General features: G+C 46.4%; 1 protein-coding gene across 1 annotated transcript in view; it reads left to right on the forward strand.

The window, feature by feature from the left end:
• iqch (IQ motif containing H) overlaps positions 1–24,000 on the forward strand; it is a 189,517-nt gene that overhangs the window by 67,567 nt on the left and 97,950 nt on the right. The window contains exons 6-11 of the mRNA XM_071405165.1: positions 12,700–12,817; positions 14,624–14,743; positions 15,190–15,383; positions 17,237–17,458; positions 18,840–19,175; positions 23,262–23,328. Of these exons, the coding sequence (XP_071261266.1) occupies positions 12,700–12,817; positions 14,624–14,743; positions 15,190–15,383; positions 17,237–17,458; positions 18,840–19,175; positions 23,262–23,328 (1,057 nt within the window). The remainder of the gene's footprint in view (positions 1–12,699; positions 12,818–14,623; positions 14,744–15,189; positions 15,384–17,236; positions 17,459–18,839; positions 19,176–23,261; positions 23,329–24,000) is intronic.

The raw sequence follows: 24,000 nt of genomic DNA on the forward strand, positions 1-24,000 counted from the left end.
GGGACTAATGTCTACTGGTACACAGTACAGGGAGGGACTAATGTCTACTGTTATACAGGGAGGGACTAATGTCTACTGTTATACAGGGAGGGACTAATGTCTACTGTTACACAGGGAGGGACTAATGTCTACTGTTACACAGTACAGGGAGGGACTAATGTCTCCTGTTACACAGGGAGGGACTAATGTCTACTGTTACACAGGGAGGGACTAATGTCTACTGTTACACAGTACAGGGAGGGACTAATGTCTACTGTTACACTCAGGGAGGGACTAATGTCTACTGGTCACGTACAGGGAGGGACTAATGTCTACTGTTACACAGTACAGGGAGGGACTAATGTCTACTGTTACACAGGGAGGGACTAATGTCTACTGTTATACAGTACAGGGAGGAACTAATGTCTACTGTTACACAGGGAAGGACTAATGTCTACTGTTATACAGTACAGGGAGGGACTAATGTCTACTGGTACACAGGGAGGGACTAATGTCTACTGTTACACAGTACAGGGAGGGACTAATGTCTACTGGTACACAGGGAGGGACTAATGTCTACTGGTACACAGTACAGGGAGGGACTAATGTCTACTGTTACACAAGGAGGGACTAATGTCTACTGGTACACAGTACAGGGAGGGACTAATGTCTACTGTTACACAGGGAGGGACTAATGTCTACTGTTACACAGTACAGGGAGGGACTAATGTCTACTGTTACACAGGGAGGGACTAATGTCTACTGTTATACAGTACAGGGAGGGACTAATGTCTACTGGTACACAGTACAGGGAGGGACTAATGTCTACTGTTACACAGGGAGGGACTAATGTCTACTGTTACACAGGGAGGGACTAATGTCTACTGTTACACAGTACAGGGAGGGACTAATGTCTACTGTTACACAGGGAGGGACTAATGTCTACTGTTACACAGGGAGGGACTAATGTCTACTGTTACACAGGGAGGGACTAATGTCTACTGTTACACAGTACAGGGAGGAACTAATGTCTACTGTTACACAGGGAGGGACTAATGTCTACTGTTACACAGTACAGGGAGGGACTAATGTATACTGTTACACAGTACAGGGAGGGACTAATGTCTACTGGTACACAGTACAGGGAGGGACTAATGTCTACTGTTACACAGTACAGGGAGGGACTAATGTCTACTGTTACACAGTACAGGGAGGGACTAATGTCTACTGTTACACAGTACAGGGAGGGACTAATGTCTACTGTTACACAGGGAGGGACTAATGTCTACTGGTACACAGTACAGGGAGGGACTAATGTCTACTGTTACACAGTACAGGGAGGGACTAATGTCTACTGTTACACAGTACAGGGAGGGACTAATGTCTACTGGTACACAGTACAGGGAGGGACTAATGTCTACTGTTACACAGTACAGGGAGGGACTAATGTCTACTGTTACACAGGGAGGGACTAATGTCTACTATTACACAGTACAGGGAGGGACTAATGTCTACTGTTACACAGGGAGGGACTAATGTCTACTGTTACACAGGGAGGGACTAATGTCTACTGTTACACAGTACAGGGAAGAACTAATGTCTACTGTTACACAGGGAGGGACTAATGTCTACTGTTACACAGTACAGGGAGGGACTAATGTCTACTGTTACACAGTACAGGGAGGGACTAATGTCTACTGTTACACAGGGAGGGACTAATGTCTACTGTTACACAGGGATGGACTAATGTCTACTGTTACACAGTACAGGGAGGGACTAATGTCTACTGGTACACAGTACAGGGAGGGACTAATGTCTACTGTTACACAGGGAGGGACTAATGTCTACTGTTACACAGTACAGGGAGGGACTAATGTCTACTGTTACACAGGGAGGGACTAATGTCTACTGTTACACAGTACAGGGAGGGACTAATGTCTACTGTTACACAGTACAGGGAGGGACTATTGTCTACTGTTACACAGGGAGGGACTAATGTCTACTGTTACACAGGGAGGGACTATTGTCTACTGTTACACAGGGAGGGACTAATGTCTACTGTTACACAGGGAGGGACTAATGTCTACTGTTACACAGTACAGGGAGGGACTAATGTCTACTGTTACACAGGGAGGGACTAATGTCTACTGGTACACAGGGAGGGACTAATGTCTACTGTTACACAGTACAGGGAGGGACTAATGTCTACTGTTACACAGGGAGGGACTAATGTCTACTGTTATACAGTACAGGGAGGAACTAATGTCTACTGTTACACAGGGAAGGACTAATGTCTACTGTTATACAGTACAGGGAGGGACTAATGTCTACTGGTACACAGGGAGGGACTAATGTCTACTGTTACACAGTACAGGGAGGGACTAATGTCTACTGGTACACAGGGAGGGACTAATGTCTACTGTTATACAGTACAGGGAGGAACTAATGTCTACTGTTACACAGGGAGGGACTAATGTCTACTGTTACACAGTACAGGGAGGGACTAATGTCTACTGTTACACAGGGAGGGACTAATGTCTACTGTTACACAGGGAGGGACTATTGTCTACTGTTACACAGGGAGGGACTAATGTCTACTGTTACACAGGGAGGGACTAATGTCTACTGTTACACAGTACAGGGAGGGACTAATGTCTACTGTTACACAGGGAGGGACTAATGTCTACTGGTACACAGGGAGGGACTAATGTCTACTGTTACACAGTACAGGGAGGGACTAATGTCTACTGTTACACAGGGAGGGACTAATGTCTACTGTTATACAGTACAGGGAGGAACTAATGTCTACTGTTACACAGGGAAGGACTAATGTCTACTGTTATACAGTACAGGGAGGGACTAATGTCTACTGGTACACAGGGAGGGACTAATGTCTACTGTTACACAGTACAGGGAGGGACTAATGTCTACTGGTACACAGGGAGGGACTAATGTCTACTGGTACACAGTACAGGGAGGGACTAATGTCTACTGTTACACAAGGAGGGACTAATGTCTACTGGTACACAGTACAGGGAGGGACTAATGTCTACTGTTACACAGGGAGGGACTAATGTCTACTGTTACACAGGGAGGGACTAATGTCTACTGTTACACAGTACAGGGAGGGACTAATGTCTACTGTTACACAGGGAGGGACTAATGTCTACTGTTATACAGTACAGGGAGGGACTAATGTCTACTGGTACACAGTACAGGGAGGGACTAATGTCTACTGTTACACAGGGAGGGACTAATGTCTACTGTTACACAGGGAGGGACTAATGTCTACTGTTACACAGGGAGGGACTAATGTCTACTGTTACACAGTACAGGGAGGGACTAATGTCTACTGTTACACAGGGAGGGACTAATGTCTACTGTTATACAGTACAGGGAGGGACTAATGTCTACTGGTACACAGTACAGGGAGGGACTAATGTCTACTGTTACACAGGGAGGGACTAATGTCTACTGTTACACAGGGAGGGACTAATGTCTACTGTTACACAGTACAGGGAGGGACTAATGTCTACTGTTAGACAGGGAGGGACTAATGTCTACTGTTACACAGGGAGGGACTAATGTCTACTGTTACACAGGGAGGGACTAATGTCTACTGTTACACAGTACAGGGAGGAACTAATGTCTACTGTTACACAGGGAGGGACTAATGTCTACTGTTACACAGTACAGGGAGGGACTAATGTCTACTGTTACACAGTACAGGGAGGGACTAATGTCTACTGGTACACAGTACAGGGAGGGACTAATGTCTACTGTTACACAGTACAGGGAGGGACTAATGTCTACTGTTACACAGTACAGGGAGGGACTAATGTCTACTGTTACACAGTACAGGGAGGGACTAATGTCTACTGTTACACAGGGAGGGACTAATGTCTACTGGTACACAGTACAGGGAGGGACTAATGTCTACTGTTACACAGTACAGGGAGGGACTAATGTCTACTGTTACACAGTACAGGGAGGGACTAATGTCTACTGGTACACAGAACAGGGAGGGACTAATGTCTACTGTTACACAGTACAGGGAGGGACTAATGTCTACTGGTACACAGTACAGGGAGGGACTAATGTCTACTGTTACACAGGGAGGGACTAATGTCTACTGTTACACAGTACAGGGAGGGACTAATGTCTACTGGTACACAGTACAGGGAGGGACTAATGTCTACTGTTACACAGGGAGGGACTAATGTCTACTGTTACACAGTACAGGGAGGGACTAATGTCTACTGTTACACAGTACAGGGAGGAACTAATGTATACTGTTACACAGGGAGGGACTAATGTCTACTGTTATACAGTACAGGGAGGGACTAATGTCTACTGTTACACAGGGAGGGACTAATGTCTACTGTTATACAGTACAGGGAGTGACTAATGTCTACTGTTACACAGTACAGGGACTATTGTCTACTGTTACACAGTACAGGGAGGAACTAATGTCTACTGTTACACAGGGAGGGACTAATGTCTACTGTTACACAGGGAGGGACTAATGTCTACTGTTACACAGTACAGGGAGGGACTAATGTCTACTGTTACACAGTACAGGGAGGGACTAATGTCTACTGTTACACAGGGAGGGACTAATGTCTACTATTACACAGTACAGGGAGGGACTAATGTCTACTGTTACACAGGGAGGGACTAATGTCTACTGGTACACAGTACAGGGAGGGACTAATGTCTACTGTTATACAGGGAGGGACTAATGTCTACTGTTATACAGGGAGGGACTAATGTCTACTGTTACACAGGGAGGGACTAATGTCTACTGTTACACAGTACAGGGAGGGACTAATGTCTACTGTTACACAGGGAGGGACTAATGTCTACTGTTACACAGGGAGGGACTAATGTCTACTGTTACACAGTACAGGGAGGGACTAATGTCTACTGTTACACAGGGAGGGACTAATGTCTACTGTTATACAGTACAGGGAGGGACTAATGTCTACTGGTACACAGGGAGGGACTAATGTCTACTGTTACACAGGGAGGGACTAATGTCTACTGTTACACAGGGAGGGACTAATGTCTACTGGTATACAGTACAGGGAGGGACTAATGTCTACTGTTACACAGGGAGGGACTAATGTCTACTGGTACACAGTACAGGGAGGGACTAATGTCTACTGTTACACAGTACAGGGAGGGACTAATGTCTACTGTTACACAGGGAGGGACTAATGTCTACTGTTACACAGGGAGGGACTAATGTCTACTGTTACACAGTACAGGGAGGGACTAATGTCTACTGGTACACAGTACAGGGAGGGACTAATGTCTACTGTTACACAGGGAGGGACTAATGTCTACTGTTACACAGTACAGGGAGGGACTAATGTCTACTGTTACACAGGGAGGGACTAATGTCTACTGTTACACAGTACAGGGAGGGACTAATGTCTACTGTTACACAGTACAGGGAGGGACTATTGTCTACTGTTACACAGGGAGGGACTAATGTCTACTGTTACACAGGGAGGGACTATTGTCTACTGTTACACAGGGAGGGACTAATGTCTACTGTTACACAGTACAGGGAGGAACTAATGTCTACTGTTACACAGGGAGGGACTATTGTCTACTGTTACACAGGGAGGGACTAATGTCTACTGTTACACAGGGAGGGACTAATGTCTACTGTTACACAGTACAGGGAGGGACTAATGTCTACTGTTACACAGGTAGGGACTAATGTCTACTGGTACACAGGGAGTGACTAATGTCTACTGTTACACAGTACAGGGAGGGACTAATGTCTACTGTTACACAGGGAGGGACTAATGTCTACTGTTATACAGTACAGGGAGGAACTAATGTCTACTGTTACACAGGGAGGGACTAATGTCTACTGTTACACAGTACAGGGAGGGACTAATGTCTACTGTTACACAGGGGGGGACTAATGTCTACTGTTATACAGTACAGGGAGGGACTAATGTCTACTGGTACACAGGGAGGGACTAATGTCTACTGTTACACAGGGAGGGACTAATGTCTACTGTTACACAGGGAGGGACTAATGTCTACTGGTATACAGTACAGGGAGGGACTAATGTCTACTGTTACACAGGGAGGGACTAATGTCTACTGGTACACAGTACAGGGAGGGACTAATGTCTACTGTTACACAGTACAGGGAGGGACTAATGTCTACTGTTACACAGGGAGGGACTAATGTCTACTGTTACACAGGGAGGGACTAATGTCTACTGTTACACAGTACAGGGAGGGACTAATGTCTACTGGTACACAGTACAGGGAGGGACTAATGTCTACTGGTACACAGGGAGGGACTAATGTCTACTGTTACACAGTACAGGGAGGGACTAATGTCTACTGTTACACAGGGAGGGACTAATGTCTACTGTTACACAGTACAGGGAGGGACTAATGTCTACTGTTACACAGTACAGGGAGGGACTATTGTCTACTGTTACACAGGGAGGGACTAATGTCTACTGTTACACAGGGAGGGACTATTGTCTACTGTTACACAGGGAGGGACTAATGTCTACTGTTACACAGTACAGGGAGGAACTAATGTCTACTGTTACACAGGGAGGGACTATTGTCTACTGTTACACAGGGAGGGACTAATGTCTACTGTTACACAGGGAGGGACTAATGTCTACTGTTACACAGTACAGGGAGGGACTAATGTCTACTGTTACACAGGGAGGGACTAATGTCTACTGGTACACAGGGAGGGACTAATGTCTACTGTTACACAGTACAGGGAGGGACTAATGTCTACTGTTACACAGGGAGGGACTAATGTCTACTGTTATACAGTACAGGGAGGAACTAATGTCTACTGTTATACAGTACAGGGAGGAACTAATTTCTACTGTTACACAGGGAAGGACTAATGTCTACTGTTATACAGTACAGGGAGGGACTAATGTCTACTGGTACACAGGGAGGGACTAATGTCTACTGTTACACAGGGAGGGACTAATGTCTACTGGTACACAGTACAGGGAGGGACTAATGTCTACTGTTACACAAGGAGGGACTAATGTCTACTGTTACACAAGGAGGGACTAATGTCTACTGGTACACAGTACAGGGAGGGACTAATGTCTACTGTTACACAGGGAGGGACTAATGTCTACTGTTACACAGGGAGGGACTAATGTCTACTGTTACACAGTACAGGGAGGGACTAATGTCTACTGTTACACAGGGAGGGACTAATGTCTACTGTTATACAGTACAGGGAGGGACTAATGTCTACTGGTACACAGTACAGGGAGGGACTAATGTCTACTGTTACACAGGGAGGGACTAATGTCTACTGTTACACAGGGAGGGACTAATGTCTACTGTTACACAGGGAGGGACTAATGTCTACTGTTACACAGTACAGGGAGGGACTAATGTCTACTGTTACACAGGGAGGGACTAATGTCTACTGTTATACAGTACAGGGAGGGACTAATGTCTACTGGTACACAGTACAGGGAGGGACTAATGTCTACTGTTACACAGGGAGGGACTAATGTCTACTGTTACACAGTACAGGGAGGGACTAATGTCTACTGTTACACAGGGAGGGACTAATGTCTACTGTTACACAGGGAGGGACTAATGTCTACTGTTACACAGTACAGGGAAGAACTAATGTCTACTGTTACACAGGGAGGGACTAATGTCTACTGTTACACAGTACAGGGAGGGACTAATGTCTACTGTTACACAGGGAGGGACTAATGTCTACTGTTACACAGTACAGGGAGGGACTAATGTCTACTGGTACACAGTACAGGGAGGGACTAATGTCTACTGTTACACAGGGAGGGACTAATGTCTACTGTTACACAGGGAGGGACTAATGTCTACTGTTACACAGTACAGGGAAGAACTAATGTCTACTGTTACACAGGGAGGGACTAATGTCTACTGTTACACAGTACAGGGAGGGACTAATGTCTACTGTTACACAGTACAGGGAGGGACTAATGTCTACTGGTACACAGTACAGGGAGGGACTAATGTCTACTGTTACACAGTACAGGGAGGGACTAATGTCTACTGTTACACAGTACAGGGAGGGACTAATGTCTACTGTTACACAGTACAGGGAGGGACTAATGTCTACTGTTACACAGGGAGGGACTAATGTCTACTGGTACACAGTACAGGGAGGGACTAATGTCTACTGTTACACAGTACAGGGAGGGACTAATGTCTACTGTTACACAGTACAGGGAGGGACTAATGTCTACTGGTACACAGTACAGGGAGGGACTAATGTCTACTGTTACACAGTACAGGGAGGGACTAATGTCTACTGGTACACAGTACAGGGAGGGACTAATGTCTACTGTTACACAGGGAGGGACTAATGTCTACTGTTACACAGTACAGGGAGGGACTAATGTCTACTGGTACACAGTACAGGGAGGGACTAATGTCTACTGTTACACAGGGAGGGACTAATGTCTACTGTTACACAGTACAGGGAGGGACTAATGTCTACTGTTACACAGTACAGGGAGGAACTAATGTATACTGTTACACAGGGAGGGACTAATGTCTACTGTTATACAGTACAGGGAGGGACTAATGTCTACTGTTACACAGGGAGGGACTAATGTCTACTGTTATACAGTACAGGGAGTGACTAATGTCTACTGTTACACAGGGAGGGACTATTGTCTACTGTTACACAGTACAGGGAGGAACTAATGTCTACTGTTACACAGGGAGGGACTAATGTCTACTGTTACACAGGGAGGGACTAATGTCTACTGTTACACAGTACAGGGAGGGACTAATGTCTACTGGTACACAGTACAGGGAGGGACTAATGTCTACTGGTACACAGGGAGGGACTAATGTCTACTGTTACACAGTACAGGGAGGGACTAATGTCTACTGTTACACAGGGAGGGACTAATGTCTACTGTTACACAGTACAGGGAGGGACTAATGTCTACTGTTACACAGTACAGGGAGGGACTATTGTCTACTGTTACACAGGGAGGGACTAATGTCTACTGTTACACAGGGAGGGACTATTGTCTACTGTTACACAGGGAGGGACTAATGTCTACTGTTACACAGTACAGGGAGGAACTAATGTCTACTGTTACACAGGGAGGGACTATTGTCTACTGTTACACAGGGAGGGACTAATGTCTACTGTTACACAGGGAGGGACTAATGTCTACTGTTACACAGTACAGGGAGGGACTAATGTCTACTGTTACACAGGGAGGGACTAATGTCTACTGGTACACAGGGAGGGACTAATGTCTACTGTTACACAGTACAGGGAGGGACTAATGTCTACTGTTACACAGGGAGGGACTAATGTCTACTGTTATACAGTACAGGGAGGAACTAATGTCTACTGTTACACAGGGAAGGACTAATGTCTACTGTTATACAGTACAGGGAGGGACTAATGTCTACTGGTACACAGGGAGGGACTAATGTCTACTGTTACACAGTACAGGGAGGGACTAATGTCTACTGGTACACAGGGAGGGACTAATGTCTACTGGTACACAGTACAGGGAGGGACTAATGTCTACTGTTACACAAGGAGGGACTAATGTCTACTGGTACACAGTACAGGGAGGGACTAATGTCTACTGTTACACAGGGAGGGACTAATGTCTACTGTTACACAGGGAGGGACTAATGTCTACTGTTACACAGTACAGGGAGGGACTAATGTCTACTGTTATACAGTACAGGGAGGGACTAATGTCTACTGGTACACAGTACAGGGAGGGACTAATGTCTACTGTTACACAGGGATGGACTAATGTCTACTGTTACACAGGGAGGGACTAATGTCTACTGTTACACAGGGAGGGACTAATGTCTACTGTTACACAGTACAGGGAGGGACTAATGTCTACTGTTACACAGGGAGGGACTAATGTCTACTGTTATACAGTACAGGGAGGGACTAATGTCTACTGGTACACAGTACAGGGAGGGACTAATGTCTACTGTTACACAGGGAGGGACTAATGTCTACTGTTACACAGTACAGGGAGGGACTAATGTCTACTGTTACACAGGGAGGGACTAATGTCTACTGTTACACAGGGAGGGACTAATGTCTACTGTTACACAGTACAGGGAAGAACTAATGTCTACTGTTACACAGGGAGGGACTAATGTCTACTGTTACACAGTACAGGGAGGGACTAATGTCTACTGTTACACAGGGAGGGACTAATGTCTACTGTTACACAGTACAGGGAGGGACTAATGTCTACTGTTACACAGGGAGGGACTAATGTCTACTGTTACACAGGGAGGGACTAATGTCTACTGTTACACAGGGAGGGACTAATGTCTACTGTTACACAGTACAGGGAAGAACTAATGTCTACTGTTACACAGGGAGGGACTAATGTCTACTGTTACACAGTACAGGGAGGGACTAATGTCTACTGTTACACAGTACAGGGAGGGACTAATGTCTACTGGTACACAGTACAGGGAGGGACTAATGTCTACTGTTACACAGTACAGGGAGGGACTAATGTCTACTGTTACACAGTACAGGGAGGGACTAATGTCTACTGTTACACAGTACAGGGAGGGACTAATGTCTACTGTTACACAGGGAGGGACTAATGTCTACTGGTACACAGTACAGGGAGGGACTAATGTCTACTGTTACACAGTACAGGGAGGGACTAATGTCTACTGTTACACAGTACAGGGAGGGACTAATGTCTACTGGTACACAGTACAGGGAGGGACTAATGTCTACTGTTACACAGTACAGGGAGGGACTAATGTCTACTGGTACACAGTACAGGGAGGGACTAATGTCTACTGTTACACAGGGAGGGACTAATGTCTACTGTTACACAGTACAGGGAGGGACTAATGTCTACTGGTACACAGTACAGGGAGGGACTAATGTCTACTGTTACACAGGGAGGGACTAATGTCTACTGTTACACAGTACAGGGAGGGACTAATGTCTACTGTTACACAGTACAGGGAGGAACTAATGTATACTGTTACACAGGGAGGGACTAATGTCTACTGTTATACAGTACAGGGAGGGACTAATGTCTACTGTTACACAGGGAGGGACTAATGTCTACTGTTATACAGTACAGGGAGTGACTAATGTCTACTGTTACACAGGGAGGGACTATTGTCTACTGTTACACAGTACAGGGAGGAACTAATGTCTACTGTTACACAGGGAGGGACTAATGTCTACTGTTACACAGGGAGGGACTAATGTCTACTGTTACACAGTACAGGGAGGGACTAATGTCTACTGTTACACAGTACAGGGAGGGACTAATGTCTACTGTTACACAGGGAGGGACTAATGTCTACTATTACACAGTACAGGGAGGGACTAATGTCTACTGTTACACAGGGAGGGACTAATGTCTACTATTACACAGTACAGGGAGGGACTAATGTCTACTGTTATACAGGGAGGGACTAATGTCTACTGTTATACAGGGAGGGACTAATGTCTACTGTTACACAGGGAGGGACTAATGTCTACTGTTACACAGTACAGGGAGGGACTAATGTCTACTGTTACACAGGGAGGGACTAATGTCTACTCTTACACAGGGAGGGACTAATGTCTACTGTTACACAGTACAGGGAGGGACTAATGTCTACTGTTACACAGTACAGGGAGGGACTAATGTCTACTGTTACACAGTACAGGGAGGGACTAATGTCTACTGGTACACAGGGAGGGCCTAATGTCTACTTGGATGATACAGGGAGGGACTAATGTCTACTGTTACACAGGGAGGGGCTAATGTCTACTGTTACACAGGGAGGGACTAATTTCTACTTGGATGATACAGGGAGGGACTAATGTCTACTGTTACACAGGGAGGGACTAATGTCTACTGTTACACAGGGAGGGACTAATGTCTACTTGGATGATACAGGGAGGGACTAATGTCTACTGTTACACAGGGAGGGACTAATGTCTACTGTTACACAGGGAGGGACTAATGTCTACTTGGATGATACAGGGAGGGACTAATGTCTACTTGGATGATACAGGGAGGGACTAATGTCTACTGTTACACAGGGAGGGACTAATGTCTACTTGGATGATACAGGGAGGGACTAATGTCTACTTGGATGATACAGGGAGGGACTAATGTCTACTGGTACACAGTACAGGGAGGGACTAATGTCTACGGTTACACAGGGAGGGACTAATGTCTACTGTTACACAGGGAGGGACTAATGTCTACTTGCGGGATACAGGGAGGGACTAATGTCTACTTGGGGGATACAGGGAGGGACTAATGTCTACTTGCGGGATACAGGGAGGGACTAATGTCTACTTGGGGGATACAGGGAGGGACTAATGTCTACTTGCGGGATACAGGGAGGGACTAATGTCTACTTGGGGGATACATGGAGGGACTAATGTCTACTTGCGGGATACAGGCAGGGACTAATGTCTACTTGGGGGATACAGGGAGGGACTAATGTCTACTTGCGGGATACAGGGAGGGACTAATGTCTACTTGGGGGATATGCTCTCATTTAGGGTGCTTCTGTAATATGTGATTCCATATTCTTGCAAAATACACCTGGTGAAATTGGACATACATACCCAGCCAGCCATCACCTCTCTCAAGAAAAAGTCTCAATCAATAATAATCTATAGAATCTTGACTATGACTTTGTTCTCGTCTCCAGGGTCCCACTCAAAGGGTCGTGACTGGTCCCACAGTGGGCAGTCTGGCTGTAGTGTCAGGTGGAGCACGTAACAACCTGTACCTGGTACCACCACTGTCTGAAGAAGACATGGCAGCAGGTGGTCATATACACACACCACTATCAGTGTCATTATCACAGCCACACGATCACTATCATTATCACAGCCACACGATCATTATCACAGCCACACTGTCATTATCACAGCCACACTGTCATTATCACAACCACACTGTCATTATCACAGCCACACTGTCATTATCACAGCCACACTGTCATTATCATTATCACAGCCACACGATCATTATCACAGCCACACTGTCATGATCACAGCCACACGATCACTATCACAGCCACACGATCATTATCACAACCACACTGTCATGATCACAGCCACACGATCACTATCATTATCACAGCCACACGATCATTATCACAGCCACACTATCATTATCACAGCCACACGATCATTATCACAGCCACACTGTCATGATCACAGCCACACGATCACTATCATTATCACAGCCACACTATCATTACCACAGCCACACGATCACTATCATTATCACAGCCACACGATCATTATCACAGCCACACTATCATTATCACAGCCACACTATCATTATCACAGCCACACTATCACTGTCATTATCACAGCCACACTATCATTATCACATCCACACTATCATTACCACAGCCACACTATCACTGTCATTATCACAGCCACACTATCATTATCACAGCCACACTATCACTGTCATTATCACAGCCACACTATCATTATCACAGCCACACTATCATTATCACAGCCACACTATCATTACCACAGCCACACTATCACTGTCATTATCACAGCCGCACTATCACTATCATTATCACATCCACAGTATCATTATCACAACCACACTGTAATTACCACAGCCACACTATCATTATCACAGCCACACTATCACTGTCATTATCACAGCCACACTATCACTGTCATTATCACAGCCACACTATCATTATCACAGCCACACTATCATTACCACAGCCACACTATCACTGTCATTATCACAGCCACACTATCATTATCACAGCCACACTATCATTACCACAGCCACACTATCACTGTCATTATCACAACCACACTATCATAATCACAGCCACACTATCACTATCATTATCACATCCACAGTATCATTATCACAGCCACATTATCATTATCACAGCCACACTATCATTATCACAGCCACACTATCATTATCACAGCCACACTATCATTACCACAGCCACACTATCACTATCATTATCACATCCACAGTATCATTATCACAGCCACATTATCACTATCACAACCACACTGTCATTATCGCAGCCACACTCATTATCACAGCCACAATATCAGTATCACAGCCACATTATCATTATCACAGCCACAGTATCCCTATCTCAGCCACAGTATCCCTATCACAGCCACATTATCACTATCATTATCACAACCACACCCTATCATTATCGCAGCCACAATATCAGTAACACATCCATACTATCATTAACACAGCCACATTATCACTATCATAACTACATTAGCATTATCACAGCCACACTATCATTATCACATCCACATTATCACTATCATAACTACATTAGCATTATCACAGCCACACTATCATTATCACAGACACACTATCATTATCACAACCACACTCATTATCACAGCCACCATGTCATTATCACTATCATTATCACTATCGTTATCGCACCCGCACTCATTATCGCTTCCATTATCATAACTGCATTATCATTGCGGTAACCACATGACCACTATCATTATCCTAGCCAGTCACTGATGGTACCATCAGCTGTACTGATTGAAGTCTTGTACGTCGTTCTATCATATTGCCTGTTTGCTGTGGTGTTGCAGGCATTGCCAGTCTACTGGAGAAGGGTTTAACCTTCTCAGCTACAGATCTGTTCTGGACTCCTGTCCGACCCACGGCGGCTCCGTTACACCGTCGAGAAGAGAGCTGCTCATCCAAGATGGGTCAGTTCCTCGTTATTATTTTACTTTTTTTTTTTTTTTCATTTTATAGCAGACGCTCTTACCCAGAGGAACTTGCAGTAGTGAAGAGTACAGACGTTTCATATGTTCTTTTCCCTCGTCCTGGTCCCCCCCCCCCCCCCCCCTCCTCCCGTGGGAATCAAACCCACAACCCTCGGGGCGTTGCAAGAGCCATGCTGCTCTGTGGGCTCGACAGCAGCCAATAGCCAGGGTATTCATACTGCTCTGTGGGCTCAACAGCAGCCAATAGCGAGAGAGAGAGAGAGAGAGAGAGAGAGAGAGAGAGAGAGAGAGAGAGAGAGAGAGAGAGAGAGAGAGAGAGAGAGAGAGAGAGAGAGAGACAGACAGACAGACAGGCCATTCCAAGTCTGCTACATGACAAACATGTATTTTGTAAACAGAATTTAAAGACAATGTTGTCCCCTTAGCCCTGCCAGAGAAGACATCGCGGGGTCAGAAGGAATTGATCTGGGGCAAGGATCCTGGCCCCTCCCACAGTCACGGCAGAGAACACTCGTCCACCTGGACCATCCAAACCCCGCCCACCTCCGCCAGCTCCAAGAGCCCCGAACACAGGCAAATTACCCAGGGAGCCGCCCGGCTTGCACCCCTCAACCCCCAGGTCGGTACCTCCTGTCTCACCCCTCAACCCCCAGGTCGGTACCTCCTGTCTCACCCCTCGACCCCCAGGTCGGTACCTCCTGTCTCACCCCTCAACCCCCAGGTCGGTACCTCCTGTCTCACCCCTCAACCCCCAGGTCGGTACCTCCTGTCTCACCCCTCGACCCCCAGGTCGGTACCTCCTGTCTCACCCCTCAACCCCCAGGTCGGTACCTCCTGTCTCACCCCTCAACCCCCAGGTCGGTACCTCCTGTCTCACCCCTCAACCCCCAGGTTGGTACCTCCTGTCTCACCCCTCAACCCCCAGGTTGGTACCTCCTGTCTCACCCCTCAACTCCCAGGTTGGTACCTCCTGTCTCACCCCCAGGTTGTTACCTCCTGTCTCACCCCTCAACCCCCAGGTTGGTACCTCCTGTCTCACCCCTCAACCCCCAGGTTGGTACCTCCTGTCTCACCCCTCAACCCCCAGGTCGGTACCTCCTGTCTCACCCCTCAACCCTCAGGTCGGTACCTCCTGTCTCACCCCTCAACCCCCAGGTCGGTACCACCTGTCTCACCCCTCAACCCCCAGGTCGGTACCTCCTGTCTCACCCCTCAACCCCCAGGTCGGTACCTCCTGTCTCACCCCTCAACCCTCAGGTCGGTACCTCCTGTCTCACCCCTCAACCCCCAGGTCGGTACCTCCTGTCTCACCCCTCAACCCCCAGGTCGGTACCTCCTGTCTCACCCCTCAACCCTCAGGTTGGTACCTCCTGTCTCACCCTTCAACCCCCAGGTCGGTACCTCCTGTCTCACCCCTCAACCCCCAGGTCGGTACCTCCTGTCTCACCCCTCAACCCCCAGGTCGGTACCTCCTGTCTCACCCCTCAACCCCCAGGTCGGTACCTCCTGTCTCACCCCTCAACCCCCAGGTCGGTACCTCCTGTCTCACCCCTCAACCCCCAGGTTGGTACCTCCTGTCTCACCCCTCAACCCCCAGGTCAGTACCTCCTGTCTCACCCCTCAACCCCCAGGTCGGTACCTCCTGTCTCACCCCTCAACCCCCAGGTTGGTACCTCCTGTCTCACCCCTCAACCCCCAGGTTGGTACCTCCTGTCTCACCCCTCAACCCCCAGGTCGGTACCTCCTGTCTCAACCCCCAGGTCGGTACCTCCTGTCTCACCCCTCAACCCCCAGGTCGGTACCTCCTGTCTCACCCCTCAACCCCCAGGTCAGTACCTCCTGTCTCACCCCTCAACCCCCAGGTCAGTACCTCCTGTCTCACCCCTCAACCCCCAGGTTGGTACCTCCTGTCTCACCCCTCAACCCCCAGGTTGGTACCTCCTGTCTCACCCCCAGGTTGGTACCTCCTGTCGCACCCCTCAACCCCCAGGTTGGTACCTCCTGTCTCACCCCTCAACCCCCAGGTCAGTACCTCCTGTCTCACCCCTCAACCCCCAGGTCGGTACCTCCTGTCTCACCCCTCAACCCCCAGGTTGGTACCTCCTGTCTCACCCCTCAACCCCCAGGTCGGTACCTCCTGTCCCATTGCTTTCATACTTAAGTTCTGATGTTCCAATGTTCTGATGTTCCAATGTTCAGATGTTCCGATGTTCCAATGTTCAGATGGTCTGATGTTCTGATGTTCCAATGTTCAGATGTTCCGATGTTCCGATGTTCCAATGTTCAGATGGTCCGATGTTCAGATGTTCCAATGTTCAGATGTTCCAATGTTCTGATGTTCCAATGTTCTGATGTTCCAATGTTCAGATGGTCCAATGTTCAGATGTTCCAATGTTCCAATGTTCTGATGTTCCAATGTTCAGATGTTTGCTTGTCTCTTCTATAATCCAGTAGTGTTTTGTCTCTCTCCAGTGTCTCCCTGCGCTGGCTTCCATATCCATCAGTAAGTTGTCCTTCACCATCCTGGAGGGCCGCATCAACCCCATGGCCCCAGACTTCTGCCGCTTCAAGCAGCGCTACTGTCTGTGCTGGGGCCTGCTGGTGGAGGTGTTGTCGGGGCTGGGGCGTCTTCTGAGGCAGTATGCTGTCCCCATGGCCAGGGTCGACGGAGAGAGGCTGGTACAGCTGGCACAGGTGGGTGTGTGTGTGTGTGTGTGTGTGTGTGTGTGTGTGTGTGTGTGTGTGTGTGTGTGTGTGTGTGTGTGTGTGTGTGTGTGTGTGTGTGAGAGAGCTATCAAGTGTTCCCTCTAAGCTGTGTGCGATGTTTGAGATTGAACTTCGCTCAACTTTACTAGTTTTCCCCTTTACAGCGTTTCCAACGTTTTATTCTACTGTTGTGATGGAAATCAACATAATATAAACCAATCTGACTACGTAAGACAGTCTGTGAATGTATAAACCAATCTGACTACGTTAGACAGTCTGTGAATGTATAAACCGGTCTGACTACGTAAGACAGTCTGTGAATGTATAAACCAATCTGACTACGTAAGACAGTCTGTGAATGTATAAACCAATCTGACTACGTAAGACAGTCTGTGAATGTATAAACCGGTCTGACTACGTAAGACAGTCTGTGAATGTATAAACCAATCTGACTACGTAAGACAGTCTGTGAATGTATAAACCGATCTGACTACGTAAGACAGTCTGTGAATGTATAAACCGATCTGACAACGTAAGACAGTCTGTGAATGTATAAACCGATCTGACAACGTAAGACAGTCTGTGAATGTATAAACCGATCTGACTACGTTAGACAGTCTGTGAATGTATAAACCGGTCTGACTACGTAAGACAGTCTGTGAATGTATAAACCAATCTGACTACGTAAGACAGTCTGTGAATGTATAAACCAATCTGACTACGTAAGACAGTCTGTGAATGTATAAACCAATCTGACTACGTAAGACAGTCTGTGAATGTATAAACCAATTTGACTACGTAAGACAGTCTGTGAATGTATAAACCGATCTGACTACGTAAGACAGTCTGTGAATGTATAAACCAATCTGACTACGTTAGACAGTCTGTGAATGTATAAACCGGTCTGACTACGTTAGACAGTCTGTGAATGTATAAACCGATCTGACTACGTTAGACAGTCTGTGAATGTATAAACCGGTCTGACTACGTAAGACAGTCTGTGAATGTATAAACCAATCTGACTACGTAAGACCGTCTGTGAATGTATAAACCAATCTGACTACGTAAGACAGTCTGTGAATGTATAAACCAATCTGACTACGTAAGACAGTCGGTGAATGTATATACCAATCTGACTACGTAAGACAGTCTGTGAATGTATAAACCAATCTGACTACGTAAGACAGTCTGTGAATGTATAAACCAATCTGACTACGTTAGACAGTCTGTGAATGTATAAACAGCCTCAGTGTTCACAGTAAATGCGTGCCAGAATTTGCACAGCATTTTCACAACGTTCGCGTTTGCGCACGGCAGAAGGTACATTGGTGCTCTCCCATTACGGATCAATGTCCCTGTTCTTCTCCAGGGCGGGGATCTGGACCGGGCCGTAGGAGGAGGAGGCAGTAGCTCGGCGGAGCGTCTCCTCTCGGTGATAGAGAACCGAGAGGAGGTCCGGGACCTGGTGTACCGACCAGGGCAGCGCTACCGGGGGGAGGGAGGCACGGAGGCCGCCGCCGTACGGATCCAGAGCTGCTGGAGGCGCCACTGGGTCCGCAACGCCTACCTGCAACACCGCCACAGGAAGTGGGCGGCAGGGACCATCGCTATCTCCTGGCTGATGCATGCTCAACTGGGCCGCGTCAGGAAGAGCCTGCAGGAGAGCAGGAGGACACACCTGGACAACTACCGCATCAGGGGCCAGGTCTGTCCGTCCGTCTGTCTGTCATACCTAGATGCTCTCCCACTCATATTACACCTCTGACTGAGCAGAGAATCCTCTGTACCCTTGATAGTCTGACATCTCAATTAAACGTCTGTTTTGATATAACAGCACTATGTACCCTCAGATACTCTGTCTCTGTCTGTGTCTCTGTCTCTGTCTCTGTCTGTCTGTGTCTCTGTTTGTGTCTGTCTGTGTCTCTGTCTGTATCTGTCTGTGTCTCTGTCTGTGTCTCTGTCCGTCTGTGTCTCTACCTGTGTCTCTGTCTATGTCTGTGTCTCTGTCTGTGTCTGTGTCTCTGTCCGTCTGTGTCTCTACCTGTGTCTCTGTCTATGTCTGTGTCTCTGTCTGTGTCTGTGTTTCTGTCCGTCTGTGTATATGTCTGTGTCTCTGTCTGTGTCTCTGGCTTTACCTGTGTCTCTGAATGTGTCTGTGTCTCTGTCTGTGTCTGTGTTTCTGTCCGTCTGTGTATATGTCTCTGTCTGTGTCTGTGTCTCTGTCTGTGTCTCTGGCTTTACCTGTGTCTCTGAATGTGTCTGTGTCTGTGTCTCTGCCTGTGTCTCCGTCCCTGTCTATGTCTCCGTCCCTGTCTGTGTTTATGTCTGTGTCTCTGTGTTTCTGTCTGTGTCTCTGTGTCTCTGTCTGTGTCTCTGTCTGTGTCTGTGTCAGTACATCATATCCATCTCTCTTGTCAGCCTGTCTCTGTGTCGTGACTTGACTTTTACATTCATCTGAAGACTGTTATTTATCTAATTAATAACTAACTTTGTTTAATTGTTACCCGATTTAAATTAATCATGTAACAATTACCTCATTAGGATCTGGGGGCACCACGAGAGCGGTTCTTTAAAGAGTTACCATCTCCCGAAATTAAACCGATCGCATCTATAAACAGTCAATTTATGAATCATAACCTCGTATCATATCATCATTCTGAACAGTTGTAACCTCCTTGCATCTGCAAAAACCCCAGCCTTCATCACTACACAAATTGGTTTAATTATTTATTTACTACCTAATTAACAGACTTGGAAAAGTGTTCACCCCCCTTGGCGTTTTTCCTATTTTGCTGCATTACAACCTGTAATTGAAATGGATTTTTATTTGGATTTCATGTAATGGACATACACACAATAGTCTAAATTGGTGAAGTGAAATGAAAAAAAGTACTATTTTTTTAAATAAACCCCCCCCCCCAAAAAAAGGAAAAGTGGTGCGTGCAAACACTTTGCTATGAAGCCCCTAAATAAGGTCTGGTGCAACCAAATACCTTCAGAAGTAACATAATTAGTTAAATAAAGTCCACCTGTGTGTAATCTAAGTGTCACATGATCTCAGTACCTGTTCTCAAAGACCTCAGAGTCTGCAACACCACTAAGCAAGGGGCACCACCAAGCCAGCTGCACCATGAAGACCAAGGAGCTCTCCAAACAAGTCAGGGTCAAAGTTGTGGAGAAGTACAGATCAGGGTTGGGTTATAAAAAAATATCAGAAACTTTGAACATCCCACAGAGCACCATTAAATCCATGATTAAAAAATTCAAAGAATATGGCACCACAACAAACTTGACAAGAGAGGGCCGCCCACCAAAACTCACGGACCAGGCAAGGAGGGCATTAATCAGAGATGCAACAAAGAGACCAAAGATAACCCTGAAGGAGCTGCAAAGCTCTACAGCAGAGATTGGAGTATCTGTCCATAGGACCACTTTAAGCCGTACGCTCCACAGAGCTGGGCTTTACGGAAGAGTGACCAGAAAAAAGCAATTGCTTGAAGAGAAAAATAAGCAACCACGTTTGGTGTTTGCCAAAAGGCATGTGGGAGACTCCCCAAACATATGGAAGAAGGTACTCTGGTCAGATGAGACCTACATTGAGTTTTGCCACTATTTTGCCACTCTCCATAGGAAAACACTATGTCTGGCGCAAACCCAACACCTCTCATCACCCCGAGAACACCATCCTCACAGTGAAGCATGGTGGTGGCAGCATCAAGCTGTGGGGATGTTTTTCATCAGCAGGGACTGGAAAACTGGTCAGAATTGAAGGAATGATGGATGGTGCTAAATACAGGGAAATTCTTGAGGGAAACCTGTTTCAGTCTTCCAGAGATTTGAGACTGGGACGGAGGTTCACCTTCCAGCAGGACAATGACACAAAGCATACTGCTAAAGCAAGACTCGAGTGGTTTAAGGGGAAACATTTAAATGTCTTGGAATGGCCTAGTCAAAGCCCAGACCTCAATCCAATTGAGAATCTGTGGTATGACTTAAAGATTGCTGTACACCAGCGGAACCCATCCAACTTGAAGGAGCTGGAGCAGTTTTGCCTTGAAGAATGGGCAAAAATCCCAGTGGCTAGATGTGCCAAGCTTATAGAGACATACCCCAAGAGACTTGCAGCTGTAATTGCTGCCACAGGTGGCTCTACAAAGTATTGACTTTAGGGAGGTGAATAGTTATGCACGCTCAAGTTTTCAGTTTTTTTGTCTTATTTTTTTTGTTTGTTTCACAATAAAACATATTTTGCATCTTCAAAGTGGTAGGCATGTTGTGTAAATAAAATGATACAAACCCCCCCAAAAATAAATTTTAATTCCAGGTTGTAAGGCAACAAAATAGGAAAAATGCAAAGGGGGGTGAATACTTTCACAAGCCAATGTAAATGGGAACACAGGCTCAACACACACACTCTGCATCGGTTATTGACTGGATCCGCTGAAAACAGATCCCTAGCGGAAGGACAACAACATGGATACTTGTTAAAGAAGAGATAGAGAGGGACAGAGACGCTCATTCAGAAACTACTCTCACCTACAATAACCATTAACTTTGCACACGATCCGCCGCCCGCTTTGAGCAAGAAATCATATATATGTGTTTACGTGAAATGCCTCGGTTCGCCGGGGATCTCTCAGTGAACAGGGCAGCCTTGGAAAGGAGGTTGGACCTTTTCACGGCATGCTTGTAAGGCTCTGATTGTCCGAAATGGTTCCAACAACTCTTCTACTGTTGTCCTTCTTGTAGTTGTCCGGTGACTTGTCGTGTTGTCCTGAACAGAACTACAGAGTTCATTTTCCTTCCATTCGCTCTGGAAGATGCTTCTTTGAAGATAGGCTAGCCAGCCGTGTCGATGGTTCCCCAGTGGGGTGATGAGAGTAGCGTGATACGATGGTTTGAGCAGAGGAACAGAATGGTCCTACTTAAATTTGCTTTCGAAGATACTTTAGTTAATCAGCCGTATCAGGGATTGTCCGGGAGGTGAGTTTATCGTCTCCACCTCGTGTTGAGATTCAAAGTTCAAAGATTTTTAAAACGCTTCAGCTGCAGCTTCGCGATTTTCTGGTCTAATGTGTGATCACTTCTTAACCCACGAAAGGGGCGGTTCCCGGCAGGCTGGCACGCTCCCTGACCTCACTCTGGGGGCGGTGGTTACTCGCCGTGCGAGAGTTATGGAAAACAATTATCTCTTATAACTTCTATAAATCATATTCCGCTTTTAACAAAAAACACTTTAATCGTTTTCCATATTACATTTACAACCCGTAGTATGGAAACCATCATCCATGTAGTAGGTATACCTTCCATGGAATTTCCTTCATAACATTTTTAATGACATCACAAAATAACAAACAAAATGATCGCCTCTGACCATTTCCCCACGTTCTACGTTAGAAATATTGCTCCAGTGTTTGCTTTTGAAACGTGTTAACAGTTTCAGCGGGCAAAAAGGTATGTTGAGACAAAGCACATTCCTTTGGTGAATTTGGAGAGCAGAGGCCTGGATTTCTCCCTTGATTTACAAAAGGACGTGAGTTGTTAATCCCCACTAGTTATTTCCTTCCCCCTCTATGGGTGAATTGGGGTCTGATTTGTAGTTATTCATTGCAAAACAGATCGGACCTATTTGGATTCTCGTGGTCAGTCATGACACCTGTCATCTTGGTTGTAACATCTTTATGTACTCAGCCTGTGTGTGTGTGTGTGTGTGCGTGTGCGTGTGCATGTGCGTGTGTGTGTCTTCAGGACAGTCGCATCACTGATCTATGTTCCTCTTGTCCTCCTCCAGTATCTGTCAGCCAACTGGAAAGACATCCAGGCTTCCAGAAGGACCATCATACACATCCCATCATTAGGTATATCTCTCTCTCTCACACAGACACATCCCATCATTAGGTATATCTCTCTCTCTCACACAGACACATCCCATCATTAGGTATATCTCGCTCTCTCACACAGACACATCCCATCATTAGGTATCTCTCTCTCTCTCACACAGACACATCCCATCATTAGGTATCTCTCACACAGACACATCCCATCATTAGGTATTTCTCACACAGACACATCCCATCATTAGGTATCTCTCTCCCTCACACAGACACATCCCATCATTAGGTATATCTCTCTCTCTCCCACAGACACATCCCATCATTAGGTATCTCTCCCTCACACAGACACATCCCATCATTAGGTATATCTCTCTCTCACACAGACACATCCCATCATTAGGTATATCTCTCTCACACAGACACATCCCATCATTAGGTATCTCTCACACAGACACATCCCATCATTAGGTATCTCTCTCTCACACAGACACATCCCATCATTAGGTATCTCTCCCTCACACAGACACATCCCATCATTAGGTATCTCTCCCTCACACAGACACATCCCATCATTAGGTATCTCTCACTCACACAGACACATCCCATCATTAGGTATATCTCTCTCTCTCCCACAGACACATCCCATCATTAGGTATCTCTCACACAGACACATCCCATCATTAGGTATATCTCTCT

The sequence above is a fragment of the Salvelinus alpinus genome, chromosome 6 (genome assembly GCF_045679555.1).
Source record: "Salvelinus alpinus chromosome 6, SLU_Salpinus.1, whole genome shotgun sequence".
Classification (NCBI taxonomy): Eukaryota; Metazoa; Chordata; class Actinopteri; order Salmoniformes; family Salmonidae; genus Salvelinus; species Salvelinus alpinus.